This window comes from Leucoraja erinacea, chromosome 15, assembly GCF_028641065.1.
Source record: "Leucoraja erinacea ecotype New England chromosome 15, Leri_hhj_1, whole genome shotgun sequence".
NCBI lineage: Eukaryota > Metazoa > Chordata > Chondrichthyes > Rajiformes > Rajidae > Leucoraja > Leucoraja erinaceus.
The window spans coordinates 28,337,069-28,354,345 of NC_073391.1; the positions used below are offsets into that span (position 1 = coordinate 28,337,069).

Here is a 17,277-nt window from a genome sequence, read left to right on the forward strand (position 1 = left end):
AAATTGTCCCTAGGGTGTAGATTAAACTACAGGTGTATGGGTGATTGTGGTCGGTGCGGACACGGTGGGCCGAAGGGCCCGTTTCCGTATCTCTGTTAAACTAAATCTGAATAGAGTAAACTATATCGTTATGCAGAGTAATTTGTAGAAGGTAAACTAAAATGAAAGTTTAATTATGAATGTAAATTTGTGACTGAGGATGACTGAGGAGGCTTGCTAAAAGCACGAGGACAACACAGTCCACTTGATCAGTAGCCAAAAAAATATCATAAAAACCCTCAAAAGGGCCGATTCTGTGCTGTGCCAGGACTTCACTGAAAAACCCAGACTGCCAAAAACCTCCAAAACGTCATGTTCCTCCAAAAAGGCCATCACTTGCCACGATCCTCTCTAGGACTTTTGATAAAAAAGGATAGGCAGTTTGGAGATAGGTCCTGAAATTCCCAAGACTGCAGTGGTCAAGAGCAATCGGTATTCTCTTAACAATCAGTGGGCAACACCTCCTTGTAAAACCAGCATTGTTTGAACCAAAAGCTGCAGGAGCCTCTAAGCAACATCAAACAAAAAAAACAAGACAGCGCGGGGTACGCCTCCACAGACATGGTTTGGTGGTGAAGTGTAATTGAGTATGAGCTGAATAATGCAAGTAAGAGCTGGACCATGAGGGGAAGTGAAAAGTAAAATGAACTTGCAGAGAGAGAATTTGAGAAGGGAGTAACATTTAGTCACGTTAGTACGAAGAGGGGGGTGGGCCTAATGAAGGACCAAAAAAAGGTGTAATGTCTGACGGCAAGGTTAGAATAGAAAATGAATACTCTGTGCTGGCCTTCCAACAATGGAGGATGTCTTCAAAGTCTCAGTTAAAGGGAGATAAATGGGGTGACAAACCTGATGATGGGGAGGTACTTGGCTTACTGGCTACTTTTTGAAGTGCAGGAGTAACCTGCTCCTGATGGGAGACGTAGTGGGCTGCTGAGGGAAGCAGGGATGCAGATAATCAAAGGACTTATCATAATCTTTCAATCCTCCCCAGAGACAGGAAATTGTCTAAGGACTGGAAGATGTTAATATAGTGCACTTTTGAGTAATTTCAGGTAATCAGTGGTGGACAAGTGATAGAGATAGGAGAGAAGGAGAATCTTATTCTTTTATGTAAAGAGTGCTAATAATCAGGAACTCACCGCGCACAAAGGCATTGAAAACGGTATCATTTGAAGCTTTGGATATTGAATTGTACATATCTTAGAGGGAAAATAACTAGCAGAGTTGTGAAGAAAGAGTCGGAAAATAGGACTGATCCAGTGACTCGACTAAAAGCCAGTATGGGATTGATGTGATGAATAGCTTTTGGTGCATTTGGTGCAGATTCCCTATCTTCTCACTTGCTACTGTAATTCATGTGGAAAAGGTTTCCATAAAAAGCTGCTTTGTTGAGACAATTAGCACAAGATATAATGACTGCCAGCTCTCTCTGGAGTTAGGACAAAATAAAGTAAAAAAATAAGAGTTTTTAGAGATTTATATGTAAAGAGTTGTTGGTCCTATAGAAAATGACTCTGGGGAGTTAATAATTGAAAACAAGGTGAAGGCAAGTGAATGAAGTTTTGGTGTCCACAATTGAGACCACAAGTAACATGTCCGGGACACTTGTAAATTGCGAATTGGAAGTGAGGCAGGATGTCAGGAAAATTACAAGCACTAAGGAAGGGATACTGAGCAATTTGTTGCAGCAATGGGCTGATGAGTGTCTGGGTCCTAATGGACCACATCCTTGAGTCTTAATGAGTGGCTGATGGGATAGGTGAGATACCGTGTCCTGCATGGGTCTCCTTTCCAAGTCTGGATGTTAATGCATCGAAAGCTGTTTAGAGAAGGTAGATAGAGATAAAGCTTTGAAACAGGCCCTTTGGCCCATCGAGTTCACGCCCATCAACCACCCATTTACCACTGCTGTAATCCAACTTTATTCTCTCCATATTATTATCAATATCCCCCAGATTCTACCACTCACCTACACACAATGGAACTATTTACGGCAGCTAATTAACCTACCATCCTACACATCTTTGGGATGTGGTGGGAAACCCGAACACCCAGAGAAAACCCGCACAGGATCAATGTAAGAACGTGCAAACTTCACACAGGCAGCATCCTAGATCAGGAAAGGTGTCTTATGAAGAAAGGTTGGACAGTTTAGGCTTGTATCCACAGGAGTTTAGAATGGGAGAAGTTCCCCTTTTCAGGCAGATGACCAATTTGTTTTCATGGAGGGACATGAAACTTTGGAGTTCTTTCTCAAAGGGTGGTGAAGGTAGGATCTTTGAATATTTTTTAAAGCAACAGTAGATAGCTTCTTGATTAGTAATTGGTGATGGGACAGTTTCAATCAAAACATGATATACAAAACTCTAATGGAACTAACTGGAGATCAAAAGTTGAAGATGCTTTGGTTAAAGTCTCACACACTCCCATGAAGAAGAGGAATAACAAGATTAACCAGAGTTATTTTGATAACAAAAAAAAGTGAACTAGAATGGGGAAAATAAGCAATGAAACAGGTGCAAGGTTGTTAATATAACTGATCACACAGAATGTTCAGAGGGGAAGTAAAAAAAGGAAATGAGAGGGGACTTAGAGAAAGCAAGGGGAACGATTGACAGCAAACAAAAAGGAATTGAGAATGACTCTATAGACAGGTGATTGTGATGTGAGGGGGAGAGGACTGCTCAGAGATTAAAACAAAAATCTACTGCGGGAAACGGAGAGCATAACTGAGGGATATGGATCATGTGCAGGCAGATTAGAATAGTTTATTTTGGCATCATATTCAGCACAGACATTATGGGCCTAAGGGCATTTCCTGTGTGCTGTACATTTCTATGCTCTATGTTCTAAAAAGAAACCTACTAACCATCTGAAATAATTTGCTGGGCAATGAAGGGAGGGTGTTGAATTGGAATGACTTGAATTGCCATTATTGACCTTCATGTCTTAACTTTTTGTGACTGTAATATAATTTAGGATACTAAGGGGACTTAGGTATGCAGTAGACTTGAAATACACGATTAGCCGTGATCTTAATAAATTGTGAAATAAGAGCCATAATTCCAATTCTTGCTTCTATTTCTTATGTATTGTATTAATTTAGTAGCTTGGCTGGCTTGTGAAACCACTTCAGTGAGTAAATGAGCCAATTAGAGTCTCAATGCTGGAATCGTGAGCAAAACACAGATCGTTGGAGTAACTTAGTGGGTCGGGCAGCATCTGTGTGGGGAATGGACGTGTAACGTTTTGGGTCAAATACTTTGCTGTAGGTTTGGAATCATTTGCATTCATGTGGAAACATTACTTTCAATTTGGCCTGCTATACTTTGGTTCATATTTTCCCTGGGTTTGATCAGTTCTTATCCCATTGAATTTGATTTTGTTAGACTTGGAATGGTCTACGTTCTTTTCTAAACCTTAAGAAGTTATGGTCTCTATTTCCTGGATGTTCCTGAACTAATACTGGCTCCACTTGATCTGGCCGGTTTCCACGCCCAGCAATGCCACCTTCCTCCATCGCCCATCAATCCCACTCTTCAATATGCTCAATGACAGATATTCATAGTCCTATAAATCAGAGAATTCCAAATATTTACAAATCTGTATAAAAGGATTAACTTGAATAAAAAGGGCAGCTGGTAAAGGCCTGAAGACATGAACTGCCAATTCTGACAGCGGCAGGTGGTGAGAGAATCAACAAGAAGAAAAATGGGCTTGATTATTTCAAATCTGTGGCAGCTACTCATGATAATCTTGGTAGGAATGACCACATCAGAGTACGTGTGATTATGAATTGCTTTCTTCATGTTGAGGGCACTGTTTGTTTTGTTATTCTTTATCACATCAATGAGGCATGCAGTTCAACTCTTCCAAATGTGAAACTATGCGTGTCACCAGAAAGAGAAATCCGGGCAAAACATCTTACAATGTACTTGGTGCCACCCTTGAAGAATCCAAACGAACCAGTATCTTGGCATCAAATTGCAGAATGATCTGCATTGGAATTGTCAGATTCATCCTGCAACGGTGAAAGCAACAGGTGTCCTAAACTTTCTGAGGCGCAACTTTCATCATTGTTCAACTTCTGTCAAGGAGTAGCTATACTTCACCCTCGTTAGACCTCATTTGGACTACGCAGTTGCAGCATGGGACCCATACACAAATAAAAACATTTCTTCCATTGAACGTGTCCAAAGACAGGCAGCTCGATTTGTTACTGACACCTATGAGAGAGAAGTGAGTGTCGCCAAACTTCTGAATTCTCTGGGGTGGAACTCTCTCCAAGACAGACGTGAAGCTCACCGTTTGACCTGTTTTTACAAAATGTTAAATGGTCAGCTCGACATAGACTACAAGACTTACACCAAACCCAAACCAATTAGGAGCAGACGAAGGCATTCGATCCAATTTGTGATCCCAGCTACAAAGACAGATGTACACAGCAATTCGTTCTTCCCCCGCACAATTAAAGCATGGAATAATCTCCACCCAACTATAGTTACCCAACCAGATGCAACTAAATTTAAAGTAGCTCTTTCTTCCCAATAACCCTTTCTGGCTTAAGCCCTCCCTTCACCACCTCCAGTTTCAATTCCATTTGGAATATTTTGGAGGACCAAGAAACAAGAACCAAGAATTTGTAACGTTGCTCATGAACAATTGAGTAAACCCGGGGTTTACTCCGGTTGCTCCGGTTTCCTCTTAATCCCAAAGACGTGTGGGTTTGTAAATTAATTGGCCTCTGTAAATTGCCCCTGGTGTATTTCCTTGGTAAACCAGCATCAGCAGTTCCCTGTTTCTACACCATAACATTCTTCATTGACCAGATACTTTGTTGGACCTGCCAGCCATGTTGCAAGGCTCAAAGTGCAGTTGAGAGGCTGAGTAGGTCTTTGGCGAGAGATTCATCTTCTCAGTCCATTAGCTTCAAACATGCGACGAATGCGATGTCCTGGATGAATACACCACCAACAATTTTCAGAAAGCATGGAACAATCTAGGATAAAGCAGCTAGCTTGTTTTAATGGCACTCCATCTACTCCCTAAACACTCATTCCTTCCACTACCAAATCAGTGGTCAAATTCAGCAGGAATTAAAATCTTCAATGTCTACTTTGTTAGTCTGGGACCCAAACAGCTTTTCTTGGAAGGATGCCATTATTATTTTAATGAGTCATGCTGCAAACCGTTTGTTCTTTGGAAAAGTACTAGTAATTTCACAACGTCAAACTGAATGTTTCATCTACCTTTTCTAAAATTATTGACCGTGAATTCAGCTTCGTGCACTGAAATTTACTTTTAGTGGAACAAGCCAATTAAAAAATTAAATCACAATCTGCCTATAGCAGTTCATCTGTGATGAACTGGTTGCTAAGGGGACAGAAAGGGAAAGAAACGTAATTGTGCTGACATTTGGTTGCATTACATACATTATTTAGTGACATTATTTTTATTTTGCCCATGAAACCATTCATCACACGTCTTTTTTAATTGAATGTGAACAAATCTTAAAAGTTTAAGAATATGCCACTAGAAATCATAAAAGCATGTTTTATGATCAGAGAACTTGAACAAGTTGTCCAGTTACTGGTTGGAGAAAAAAACGACGTCTCTGGAAATCTATAACAAAATAGAGCTTCTGTGTAACTCCATTTTAATATCGATGTAAAATAGTTTTTATCCGGTCCATAAAGTAAGTGTTTTTTTAAAGACAATTTTGATGCCCGTTTACCTGCTGAACATTCCCAGCATTTTCTGTTTTTTAGGTCCAATTAATTGAAGCATAAATAACCATCCTGAGCCAGCTGAGATTTGGGTGGCACTGTGACACAGCTGGTAGAGTTGCTGTCTCACAGCTCCACAGAGTCGGGTTCAATCCTGACCGTTGCGATCTCCCCATGACCGCATAGGTTTCCCCCCCGGGTACTCCAGATCCCTCCCACATCCCAAACGCATGTGGGTTTGGTGGTCAAATGGCCTCTGTAAAGTGCCCCCATTGTGGGGAGTGAATGTGAAAGAGGGATAACATAGAACTAATGTGCTTGAGTGATTGATACTCAACGTGTAATTGGTAGGGCAATTTTCCATGCAGCATTTTTCAATCTATTAATGAATCAGTGAGGGGGTGTTCATGGATGTCAATGTACATGTTAGTAGATTTCCAACTTGCCTCTCATGGGCTGTCTTGAAACTATTTTGTTGTGTATTCTATTGACCCCTTGGAACAGAAAGAAGCAAGGTGAACAAAAACACGTTCACTAAAACAGAAATTGAGCAGGTGGAGAGTGGGGAAACAAAGAATCAAAGAGAATGTATTGGTGGACTGCTCTTTAATCTGCTTAAAAGCAAAACAGGAGATTAATTGGTTGTGGTTTCTGTATCAGCCAAACCACAAGTAACATGAAACAGCAGTGGGGCTAATGACTGCCAGTATAGGTAGTTCTGCTGTAATGTGATAGCTGCATTCCCAAGAAATCTTACCTTATAGAAACAATTATGTCAATGGGTAAAACAGAGGTTAGGGGATAGAGCTTAACTCACAATAATAACGTTTTTTTTGCTCCGCAGATATTCAAAAAGAAAGGCATTTTTTAAAAATAGTTTAAAGATTATTTATATTACAGCAAGCTCAAAATATTAAAGGCTGTATGTTGCATTTTTTAGTAGAGAACTACTGCACAACTAAGACCGGGTAACGCACGCAAGGGCCAATAACCAATTCTGCCCTTGTAATACAAATATTAATCTAGTACATAAAACAAAATCATACAGAGGAGATCTATGGTATACAAAAATGCTGGGGAAACTCAGCGGGTGAGGCAGCATCTATGGAGCAAAGGAAATAGGCTACGTTTCGGGCCGAGACCCTTCTTCAGACTGATGTGAGGGGGGGGGGGGGGGGGGGGGGGGGGGTGGCGGGAAGAAGAAAGGAACAGGCGGAGACGGAGGGCTGAGGGAGAGCTGAGAAGGGGAGGAGAAAGCAGGGAATACCTGAAATTGGAGGTCAATGTTTATATCGCTGGCTTTATAAACAGCCCAAGCGAAATAGGAGGTGCTGCTCCTCCAATTTATGGTGAGCCTCACTCTGGCCATGGAGGAGGCCCAGGACAGAAAGGTCAGATTTGGAATGGGAGGGGGAGTTAAAGTGCTGAGGCATTGGGAGATCAGGTTGGTTATTGCGAACCGAGCGGCGGTGTTGGGCGAAGCGATCACCAAGCCTACGCTTGGTCTCACCGATGTAGAGCAGCTAACACCTAGAGCAGCAGATGCATGGAAGAAGGGTCTCTACCCGAAACGTTGCCTATTTCCTTCGCTCCATAGATGCTGCCTCACCTACTGAGTTTCTCCAGCATTTTTGTCTATCTTCGATTTTCCGGCACCTGCAGTTCCTCATTAAACAGAGGAGACAAATTGTCATTCCCATAAAGATGACAGAAATATTAATCTTGAGATGAGAACAAAAGTGAGTCAAATTAAAATAGTAAGGCACTAATCTATGTAGTAGAGTTGCTTTGTAGTCGGATAGGTTAACCACATGCCTGGTAAATATGAAAGCCCAACTCATTTATTGGGCAACAATACTGTTCTAATGTGCACTAGTTTTCACAAGGTGAATTATTTTTTGTGTTTTGAGTATAGGTTTGGGAGTGAATTTTTCTTGAAATCTGACCTAGATGTCCTTGTTTCAAAAACAGTTCCAGGCTGAAAACCATTTTTCATGCATTCAAGCTCCATTTGGAGATGTGATTTGAGACGATGTTTTCCTTTTTCCATTCAGGGGTTGGCTGATGCTGCCAACGGCAGTGCTTAGTGCTCAATGTTAAATAACGCCTGAGAAGGTGGTCCTTGAAAACTGCTCTAATGTGTGTGCAATCACATGGAACATTTTCTATAAGAACAAGCGACATCTGTACAAATCCTATGATGTAATTTGATGCTAGCATTTAAGTGGTGTGATATACATTCAAAGACAAGCCATTTTACTTGTTTTTCTCGATATGATGAAAAGTTATCCAAATGAAATATTAATGCAATGTTGCTTAGCCAACGGTATTACAATCTTTTCTGTTTTATGTCAGTTTCTGACATCTGCAATACTTCTTTGCTTTCAGTTTACCTGTACCTCATTGATAGACTTTAAATTGGCCTAGCTTTAACAATTTTTAAAAGGCAATAGCATTGATTGCATTTTCAATGAGGAAACACTATTTGGATCACAATAATCTATTCTGCCCATTGTTGCTAATTTTCATTATTAACTTCTCTTTTATCCCAGAGCAGTGTAAGGTAATAAAATTGATTCAGTACACTGCTTCTTCATTAAACCTGTTTGAGTGTTTCTGCATTTTTAACACAGAAATCAATGTTTTTAGCCAAGCAATCCTCTGTTGGTAATGTAAAAGAAAATTAGCTTGTTGATCATTAAAACACAGGTAAAATATTCAGTTTTATTGTCAGTCGAAATCTACCTTCAATGTGACTAAAATACATAACTTCTGTTTTTTGCATGTTTATCATATTTAAGTTATTGTGAATGTTGTGTACGCTCAAAATCCTCCCTTTGCTATTGTAATTCAGTTGCCAAGGTTAATGTTTCCGTTTCAAGATGTGCAGAAATATAAGATTTCTATTTTCAATTATGGTGAAGTTGGTGGACACATTAGATGAATACCTTAATTCTAGGTAAAGATTAGACATTTTTAAGGGTGAAAGTTACTGCAGTTTCAATCTTTCAAGGAAAAAAAATCCATTCCTTTTAATCGAAATACATATTCTGTAGTGATATTAGGTCTAGACAATGTTGGTATGTTGAAGTGTAGGCCATGATTCTGAATCAGAAGGTTTCTCCAGTGCTGACCCAAGAAGGCGCCGTATTAGAAGTACTATCTTTCAGATGAGATGCACATCAGATGCACAGGCTCTGTCCTCCCTTCTTAGCTACTTTGTAAAGTTTTTTTTGAAAATGGGCTATGTTCACACTTCAATCTTGGAGAACTTTCTATTATAGTAATTCAGAGAGAGTTTTCTCTAATGAGTTGTTTTTGAGCAAGAATCAACAAAAGCAACCTTCTATATAGCACAGGAATTTCTGGAAGCTGATGCTCGCAAGGTGAATCTAAAACTCGTGCCATCATCACAACATGAATTCTTCATTGGCCATGGGTAAAATCTCACATAGTTGTAAGGACTAAAGGCATTGGGTGAAAAGCTCTGGAGAGGCTTTTAAAGCTGAAGTTAGACTTTAAGAATGAGACAAATGTGATAAGAAAAAGTATCATAAGAAAATATTTGAAGTATGGATAGCAGCATTTTACTAATAATGCGAGGTGAAGGATAGGGAGATGAGGGGTTAATGGGAGTGAATGCTTCACAAAATTCTCATCAGTAATTCAGCAATAAAGGTTTTGATAATCATTAATCATAATATAGTTCTATTATGATTTACGATGGATTTTCCTGTCCTTAATTAAATTACAACCACATATGCACTATTGACTTTGAGAACAGCACATCAGACTTAGCAAGAGATGACGAAGACACTAAGTATGAATACAAACATTTCATTTATACCAACCTCATATCATAAGGGCCAGTGTTTTGGAGAATCTCGTGTTACTCCCAAGTACGCACTTCCTTTGGTGTGATCAGCTGTCTCCAGAATCATTCACTCTGCTTTGATAGATTCAGTCCTTCTAAGAGTTTTCCTTAACACATTGCTGCAAGCCTTTCCTGTTTTCACACTTTATTTTTCCTGTAATTTTCCTGCAAGGATATCTGCTTGGTTGATCACATATGTTCCAATAATACCCCATAGTTTTGCCGAGCTGGTCTGCAAGAATCTCCTCCTCACAAAACATCAATGTATAATATGATATGCTATTCAGGTAAAGATAAATACAGGTACATGTAGAATACTGAGTAACTGTGATATCACAGAATTATCTAGAAGGTTATTGAAAGAAACAATTTAATTTAATGTTAGTTAGTAATGAAAGGTTACATTTTGTTTGTTGCCACTGTAGGTACCATTGTAATAACTAAACCTTTAGAGTTTAGAGATACTGCGCGGAAACAGGCCCTAAGGGGGGTAAGAGGGGAACCGCTTTTGGTCGCCTCCTCGATGGAGAGGCGACTTTTTCCAAGTCGCCTCCCTCGCGGCTTAACACCATGGATTGGAGCGGCCTTTCCCGCAGTCGGGACCGGAGTTGCAGCTGTGGGCGCAGCGTGGACTTTTGCCGGGAGTCGCCAGAATGGAGTGCGCGGTCTGTTACATCCTGAAGTCATGGTCTGCGGTGCTTCTAGCGTAGACTTACCATCCGGAGCCTGGGATCCCTCACCGGGGATCCCCGGAGAAGAGCTCAGACTGCTGGCCTGCTGCCTACAACATCCTGAAGCCGCATTCTCCAGTAAGAAAGCGCCGATTCGGGACCTCAAAGCCGCGGAGTGTGTTTGACCGTCCTGATGTCAGAGTTTCAATCATCCTGACGAGAGGGCCTATACATCTGTGGTGGATGTTTGTGTTAAATCTTATTGTGTTCTTTTTAATTGTACCGTTGCTGGCAAATTAATTTCACTGCACCGTCAGGTGTATGTGACAAATAAAATTGACTTTGACTTTGATACCCTTCTTCAGTCCTTTTCTAGTTCACATATCACAGTCATAGATTAAAGTTGTGTTTTCTGCCTTCCTTGCAAGTAAATGATAAAACAGCTTAGAAGCAACATCTACCAAGAGGACATTTTCTTTAAATTCCCACTTGACAAACCCACATTGTCTGCTGTATGAACAGCAGTGTCAATGTCTTTGTTGATAGGTTATTTCCAGGTTGGGGAGATAGAGTTTCTTGCTTGCAAGGCATACATTCCTCAATATTAAGCACCTAATCTTTGGTGATTAAATAAACTCTTTTAATGCAATGTGCAAAGCTGAACAAGGGGTCAGTGCAAGGGACAAATTGAACTTATAAATCTCTTGAAACTTAATAATGTGTTAGAATGACTATTGGAGTCTAAGCCACATGGGTCCTATTTGGGGATGTTTAGATAAATCCATTTCCTATTGTACCACTGAATAGCAGAATAATTTGTAGATATTACATTTCATGGGATTACCGGCTTAGTTAAGGGGCTAAATGAACCCCAGGTGGTCTGTGATTACAGGTGTCAGCAGATATAATTCCTATGACTGCATATTGGAGTGAACACTTCATTGAATGTTGAGTGTTAAATCACCTTTTCTTTTGGCCAGAGCAGAAGGGGAAAATGGCGAGACAAGCATTCAGTATTCAGTATTCACTTCATTGTCTTTTCACCGAGTACTTGCATACACAGAAGAAATGAAAAATTGTTTCTCATCATTTTTTGTCAGTGCAATTAATAAAAACAGAAATAAATACATACAACTTAAAAATTATCTTATCTAAAATAGACCTAAAATTGAACTAAAAACAGATATTCAAACCGAACAGTGACTTTACCTTGACAGGTGTCTAGCTGTCAAGGTTTGAGCAAGGTTAGACGTGGGGGTGTATGTGTATGGGGAGGAGAGGGGACACAGTCCGTTAACCATTTTTATTGCTTGTGGGAAGAAGCTGTTTAGCATCCTGCTGGTTCTGCAGCTGATACTCCTGTACCTCCTCCCAGATGGCAGAATGGGGAAGATGTGGTGGTAAGGGTCCTTAATGATGGAGATGGCTCTGCAGATGCAGCGCTTCTGGTAGATCTCCAACAGGAAAGGGAGTGGGCACCAATGATCCTACTGGCTGTCTTCACTATCCTGTTCAGCTGTCTTTGTTCGTAAGCCTTGCAGCTCTGAAACCAGGAAGTGATGCCGTAGATCAGTATGCTCTCAATGGTACCCCTGTAGAAGGTCATTAGGTGAACAGTGGGGAGACCTGCTTTTCTGAGTCTCTGGAGGGGGTGGAGCCGCTGCTGTGCTCTTTTGATGACTGCTGTGGTGTTGGTCGTTAAGGTCAGGTCATCCTCAAGGTGAAGTCCCAGGAACTTCACGCTGCTAACCCTCTCCAAAGCAGCACCATCAATGTGCAGCGGTGTATGATGGTGTTCGCCAACCCTCCTGAAATCAATCGCCATCTCCTTCGTCTTATCCACGTTGAGGGTGAGGTTGTGAGATCTGCACCACTCTGTAAGCAGCTCCACCTCCATCCTGTGTGCCGACTCATTATTGTCACTGATGAGACCCACCACTGTTGTGTCGTTAGCGAACTTATTTATGTAATTGTTGCTGAGTCTGGCAGTGCAGTCATGGGTAAGCAGACTGAACAGCAGGGGGCTCAGGACACAGCCTTGGGGTGAGCTAGTGCTCACTGCGATGGTTCTTGATGTATGGCTGCCCACCCTGACTGTCTGCTGCCGTTGCGTTAAAAAGTTAAGGACCCAATTGCAGCTGCAGATGCTGGTTTAGATGCTGGAGTAACGCAATGGGCCAGGTAGCATCTCTGGAGGACATGGATAGGGTTGGGATCTTTCTTCAGAGAATCAAACGGGATGGGTAGGATTGGTGTAAATGGGCTCGATGGCTGGTGCAGACTCGGTGGGCCGAAGGGCCTGTTTCTGCGCTGTATCTCTAAAATTAAAACTAAACGCAATGCCCCATGACTGAAATTTTTGACTGGTAGAAGCAGTGGGGCAATTTAACTCCATTATAGATTTTAAAGAGAAAAGCATAAATATTTGAAGGAAATTTGAAGCTGTAATGAAAGAATTTTTAAATGCACTGAATAGCTAACTCTTCAAGCAAGTGGGCACAGGTGCAGGAGGCTGAATAGCTTGCCCTTGCTTTGTATGACCCATTGTCAATGTTGTGTTGCCTTGAATACAAATCATAAATGATTAAAATGTGCAGCTTCTTCCAAATGCGACCTACCTGCCTGCATTTGAAGTTCACATCAGATTCCAGAAAGAATGCAAGTAATTAAAGTGCTTACTGTTAGCTCTTACAACTGATCCAAAAGTGCTTCATGTTCATTTAAATATTCTGAAGATAAACACAAGAAGCTGGAGTAACTCAGCGAGACAGGCAGCATCTCTGGAGAGAAGGAGTGGTGACATTTCGCATTGAGACCCTTCTTCAGACCCAAAACATCACCCATTCCATCTCCAGCTTTTTGTGTTTATCTTCAGTTTAAACCAGCATCTGCATTTCCTTCTTACACATTTAAGTATTCTGATCCATTAAAATTCTTCAGTTTAATCTAAAAAAAATAAAATTTCTCTGACCAGGCCCCCCCACATCAGTACTGAACCAATAGCGGCTATATTTGTCCCCTTCAATGGTTATTCTCAGTGTCAAATCTATGGCATATTTTGTTTGCAATCTGAAGTCTGAAAAGCAAGCCTTGCAATTCGTTGCTGCCTTTAGAATTTGACTGAGATTTAGTTTGCACTATGGAACAGGCATCAAGTCTGTCCTAACTAGAATATACTAAATTTAAATGAGTTTTCAAAGCAAATTCCTGTCCTCCTCCTTCCCCCAAAGAAAACAGTCATTGCTCCCAACACACCAATTGGACACATCACACCATTTTGACTGCACTGTATGACTGTTACCACACTGGAGTGAAGCTTGTGCTTCAACAGTGTACAGCAAGTATGCCGATCCTCTGAGAATTCTTGAAGAGTTGGCTGTGGACTGTGATATCGGGAGCTCGCAGGTCCGGGTGGAGACCGCTTTTCGGAGCTCCCGCAACGCGACTTCTCCAGCCCGTGTCGTGGGGTTGGAACGACCCAGTGCGGGGCCTTACATTGCCCGGCGCGGCTTTAATGGCCGCGGGACATTCCAGCGCCCGCCGGGGGCTCTAACTTTGTGACTTTTAGACCTGGAGCGGGACCGTACATCACCCGGCGCGGCCTAAAATGGCCGTGGAACTTAACATCGCCCGCCTGGGGCTTCAATATCGGGAGAAAAATGGTGCAGAGGAGAGAAAAGACTTTGCCTTCCATCACAGTGAGGAGGAGATTCATTGTGATGGATGTTTGTGTAAATTGAATTGTTTGTATGTCTTGTAGGAATTGTCTCTGTATGACTGTGGAAAGTTTCGTTTGAGCCTCACTGAGGTTCAAATGACATGTAATAAATATTCAATTCAATTCAATGTTGCTGCGGTCAGTTGAAGAATATTCTCTCATTGCCTTCTGTTTTCAAATAAATGTGTTGCATGAGGCTGTGAAAACACTGACGCTTCATTTTGGTGCAGTTCAGTCTCTGGTTAATGTATAATGTTATGTGGTTCTCATAAATGTCCGCACCTGGCACAAAGCAAGGTTCACGTGTTTTATCACAGTGTGTTATACTGGAACAACTTGCAAAAAGGAACTTACAGGAATTTTCCCAGTGTTCAGCATAGTTGGTCTTGTGCTGTGACTATTAGTTTGTTGGCAGTATTACTTTTGTGTGATTTTACGTAATGGAATTAAGGTTCAGTATGAAGCAACAAACAATTTGCTGGAGGAACTTGTGAGTCAGGAAACATCCGTGGGTGGAAAAGAACAGTCGACGTTTCAGGCTGAAACCCTGCTTTAGATCCTGATGCCAGATCTTTCTGAAGGGCATTCTTGCTATTGAGGGAGTGCAGTGTAGATTTACAAGGTTAATTACCAGGATGGCGGGACTGTCATATGCTGAGAGAATGGAGCAGCTGGGCTTGTACACCATGGAGTTTAGAAGGATGAGAGGGTATCTCATTGAAACATATAAGATTGTTAAGGGTTTGGACACGCTAGAGGCAGGAAACATGTTCCCGATGTTGGGGGAGTCCAGAACCAGGGGCCACCATTTAAGAATAAAGAGTAAGCCATTTAGAACAGAGACGAGAAACACTTTTTCTCACAGAGTGTGGTGAGTGTGTGGATTTTTTCTGCCTCAGAGGGGGGTGGAGGCAGGTTCTCTGGGTGCTTTCAAGAGAGATCTAGATAGGGCTCTTAAAAATAGCGGAGTCAGGGGATATGGGGAGAAGGCAGGAACGGGGTACTGATTGAGGATGAACAGCCTTGAGCATATTAAATGGCGGTGCTGGCTCGAAGGGCCGAATGGCCTACTCCTGCACATATTGTCTATAGTCTAGTATTATCTTCATCCAAATTGTCGACCATTTCTTTCCATCCACATAGATGCTACTTGACCCACTGAGTTCCTACAGCAGATGGTTTGATGCTCATGATTCCACCTTTTGCACTCTCTGATGTCTCCAGGGTGCAGTATGAATGTATATATGTCCCTCATGATGAAGGATTGCCATTAGCTCAAAGCCCAGGGTCAATCCTTACTCACTCTGATCACTGTAGGGTTATCCCTGGGAAGTTTTGAGTTTGCGCATCATTTAGCAAAATATGCCATTGTGGTGGTTGTCCTGCTCCAGAGAAAAACTGAATAAGCAGGAAAGGGTGAGTTGTGTTAACTCCGCACAATGATGCAGTTGGCAGCTCTAATGCCACATAGCACCAGTGAACTGTATTCACCTTGAATGCTGTCTATGCGGAGATTGCACGTTCTCTCTCTGGGTTTTCCATGAGCCCCCTAGTTTCCTCACATATTCCAAAATCATATGGTTGGTAGGTTAATCAACCGCTGTAAATCGCTCTGCGTTTGTTGGTGAGTGGGAGAATCTGTTGAAAATATGGTGAGAATTTAAAAAATAGATGAATGTTGGATCGGTGTAAATGGGTGGTTGATAGTCAGCACAGACTCAATGGGTTGCAGGGCCTGTTTCTAATGTTGTATCTCTAAACTAAACTAAATTCGGGGGGTGGGGGGTGGCACAGTGGCGCAACAGTAGAGTTGCTGCCATACAGCGCCAGGGACCCAGGTTCGATCCTGTCTGTACGGAGTTTTGTACATTCTCCCGTGTGGGTTTTCACCAAGATCTTGGGTTTCCTCCCACACTCCAAAGATGTACAGCTTTGTAGGTTAATTGGCTTGGTGTAATTGTAAAATTGTCCCTAGTGTGTGTAGGGTAGTGTACGGGGATCGCTGTACGCTGTACGCTGTGTAGGGTAGTGTACGGGGACTTGGTGGGCCGAAGAGCCTGTTCTGCACTCTATCCCTAAACTAAACTAAATCTCTCCTTAAATCTAAGTAGTGATGTTTTACCATCGGGAGGTCATGTGCTAAAACTCTTTCCAATGAACCGTGAGCAATGACGTAATTTCCCTGCTCCTCGTAAACTCCAGAAAGTCTATACAAGAAAAACATGGCCATTTTCATTTTCCTGTAGAATTGTTGATGTGTAACACCCTCTCCTTTTAATTTTCAGTGGCAACAGGTCTTCCCAGATGGGAGTTCAAGTGACACAACTATGACTATAGACCTTAAACCAACTGACCCAAACGCAGGTGGTGTAAGTGGAAACATTACTCAGTGCATTACTTTTCAGCTTAAGCTAAGTCCATTTGAAATCAGTTTCAAGATGACTGCTGCAATTAAAACATTCATTGAAAACAATAATGGGTTTAGTAGATGCATATTACAAAACTGGTGCTGATATAAAAGTGATATAAAAGATTTGCACCTATAAAATTCCAAAGTACCAGGGCTTAGCCCCTTACACTTGACGTGTTACACATAATCTTTGTTAAATTATTTTCATTAAAAAGTCCAACCTGTCTGGAATTCTCTGCCCTTGGAGGGTTTTCAAGAGTGAGTTGATAATTGTTTGAAAGATCAGGGAACTGACGGTCATGGGGAACTGACACATGAACTGAAGTCGGGAGCAGATCAGCCATGATAATTTTGAATAGAGAGGCAGGATTGAGAAGCAGAGTGGCATATTCACATTCCTATATTCTTATTTCCATTGAATCTGATGTTCCATTTACACAAACCTATCATCCTTGATACCTCTCTGTGGTGCACATTAAAAATACCTTTCTGTTGTGCACATTTGTCAGCCAATTCAATGGCATAGCCTCCATTCTTCTTTATAATGACCCACTGCACTTCAATGCAGTGCCCCAGCTGTAAACAGGTCTTCACTTCCACAGAAAATAGAAGAGTACAGCACAAGAACAGGCCCTTTAGCAAACAATGTATGTGCTGACAATGATGCCAAGACTACCTCTACTTGTGCATAATCTATATCCCTTCATTCCCTACATATCTGCATGTCTATATAAAAGTATCTTCAATCCCACTATTGTATCTGCCTCAACCACCAACAATGTCACCAACTTCCAGTTTACTCTTTGTGAAGTAGAGATGTGCAAGCAAGTAGGTGC

General features: G+C 41.5%; 1 protein-coding gene across 1 annotated transcript in view; it reads left to right on the forward strand.

Moving 5' to 3' along the window:
• cusr (Copper-only SOD repeat protein) overlaps positions 1 to 17,277 on the forward strand; it is a 92,190-nt gene that overhangs the window by 44,181 nt on the left and 30,732 nt on the right. The window contains exon 4 of the mRNA XM_055646969.1: positions 16,317 to 16,400. Within this exon, the coding sequence (XP_055502944.1) occupies positions 16,317 to 16,400 (84 nt within the window). The remainder of the gene's footprint in view (positions 1 to 16,316; positions 16,401 to 17,277) is intronic.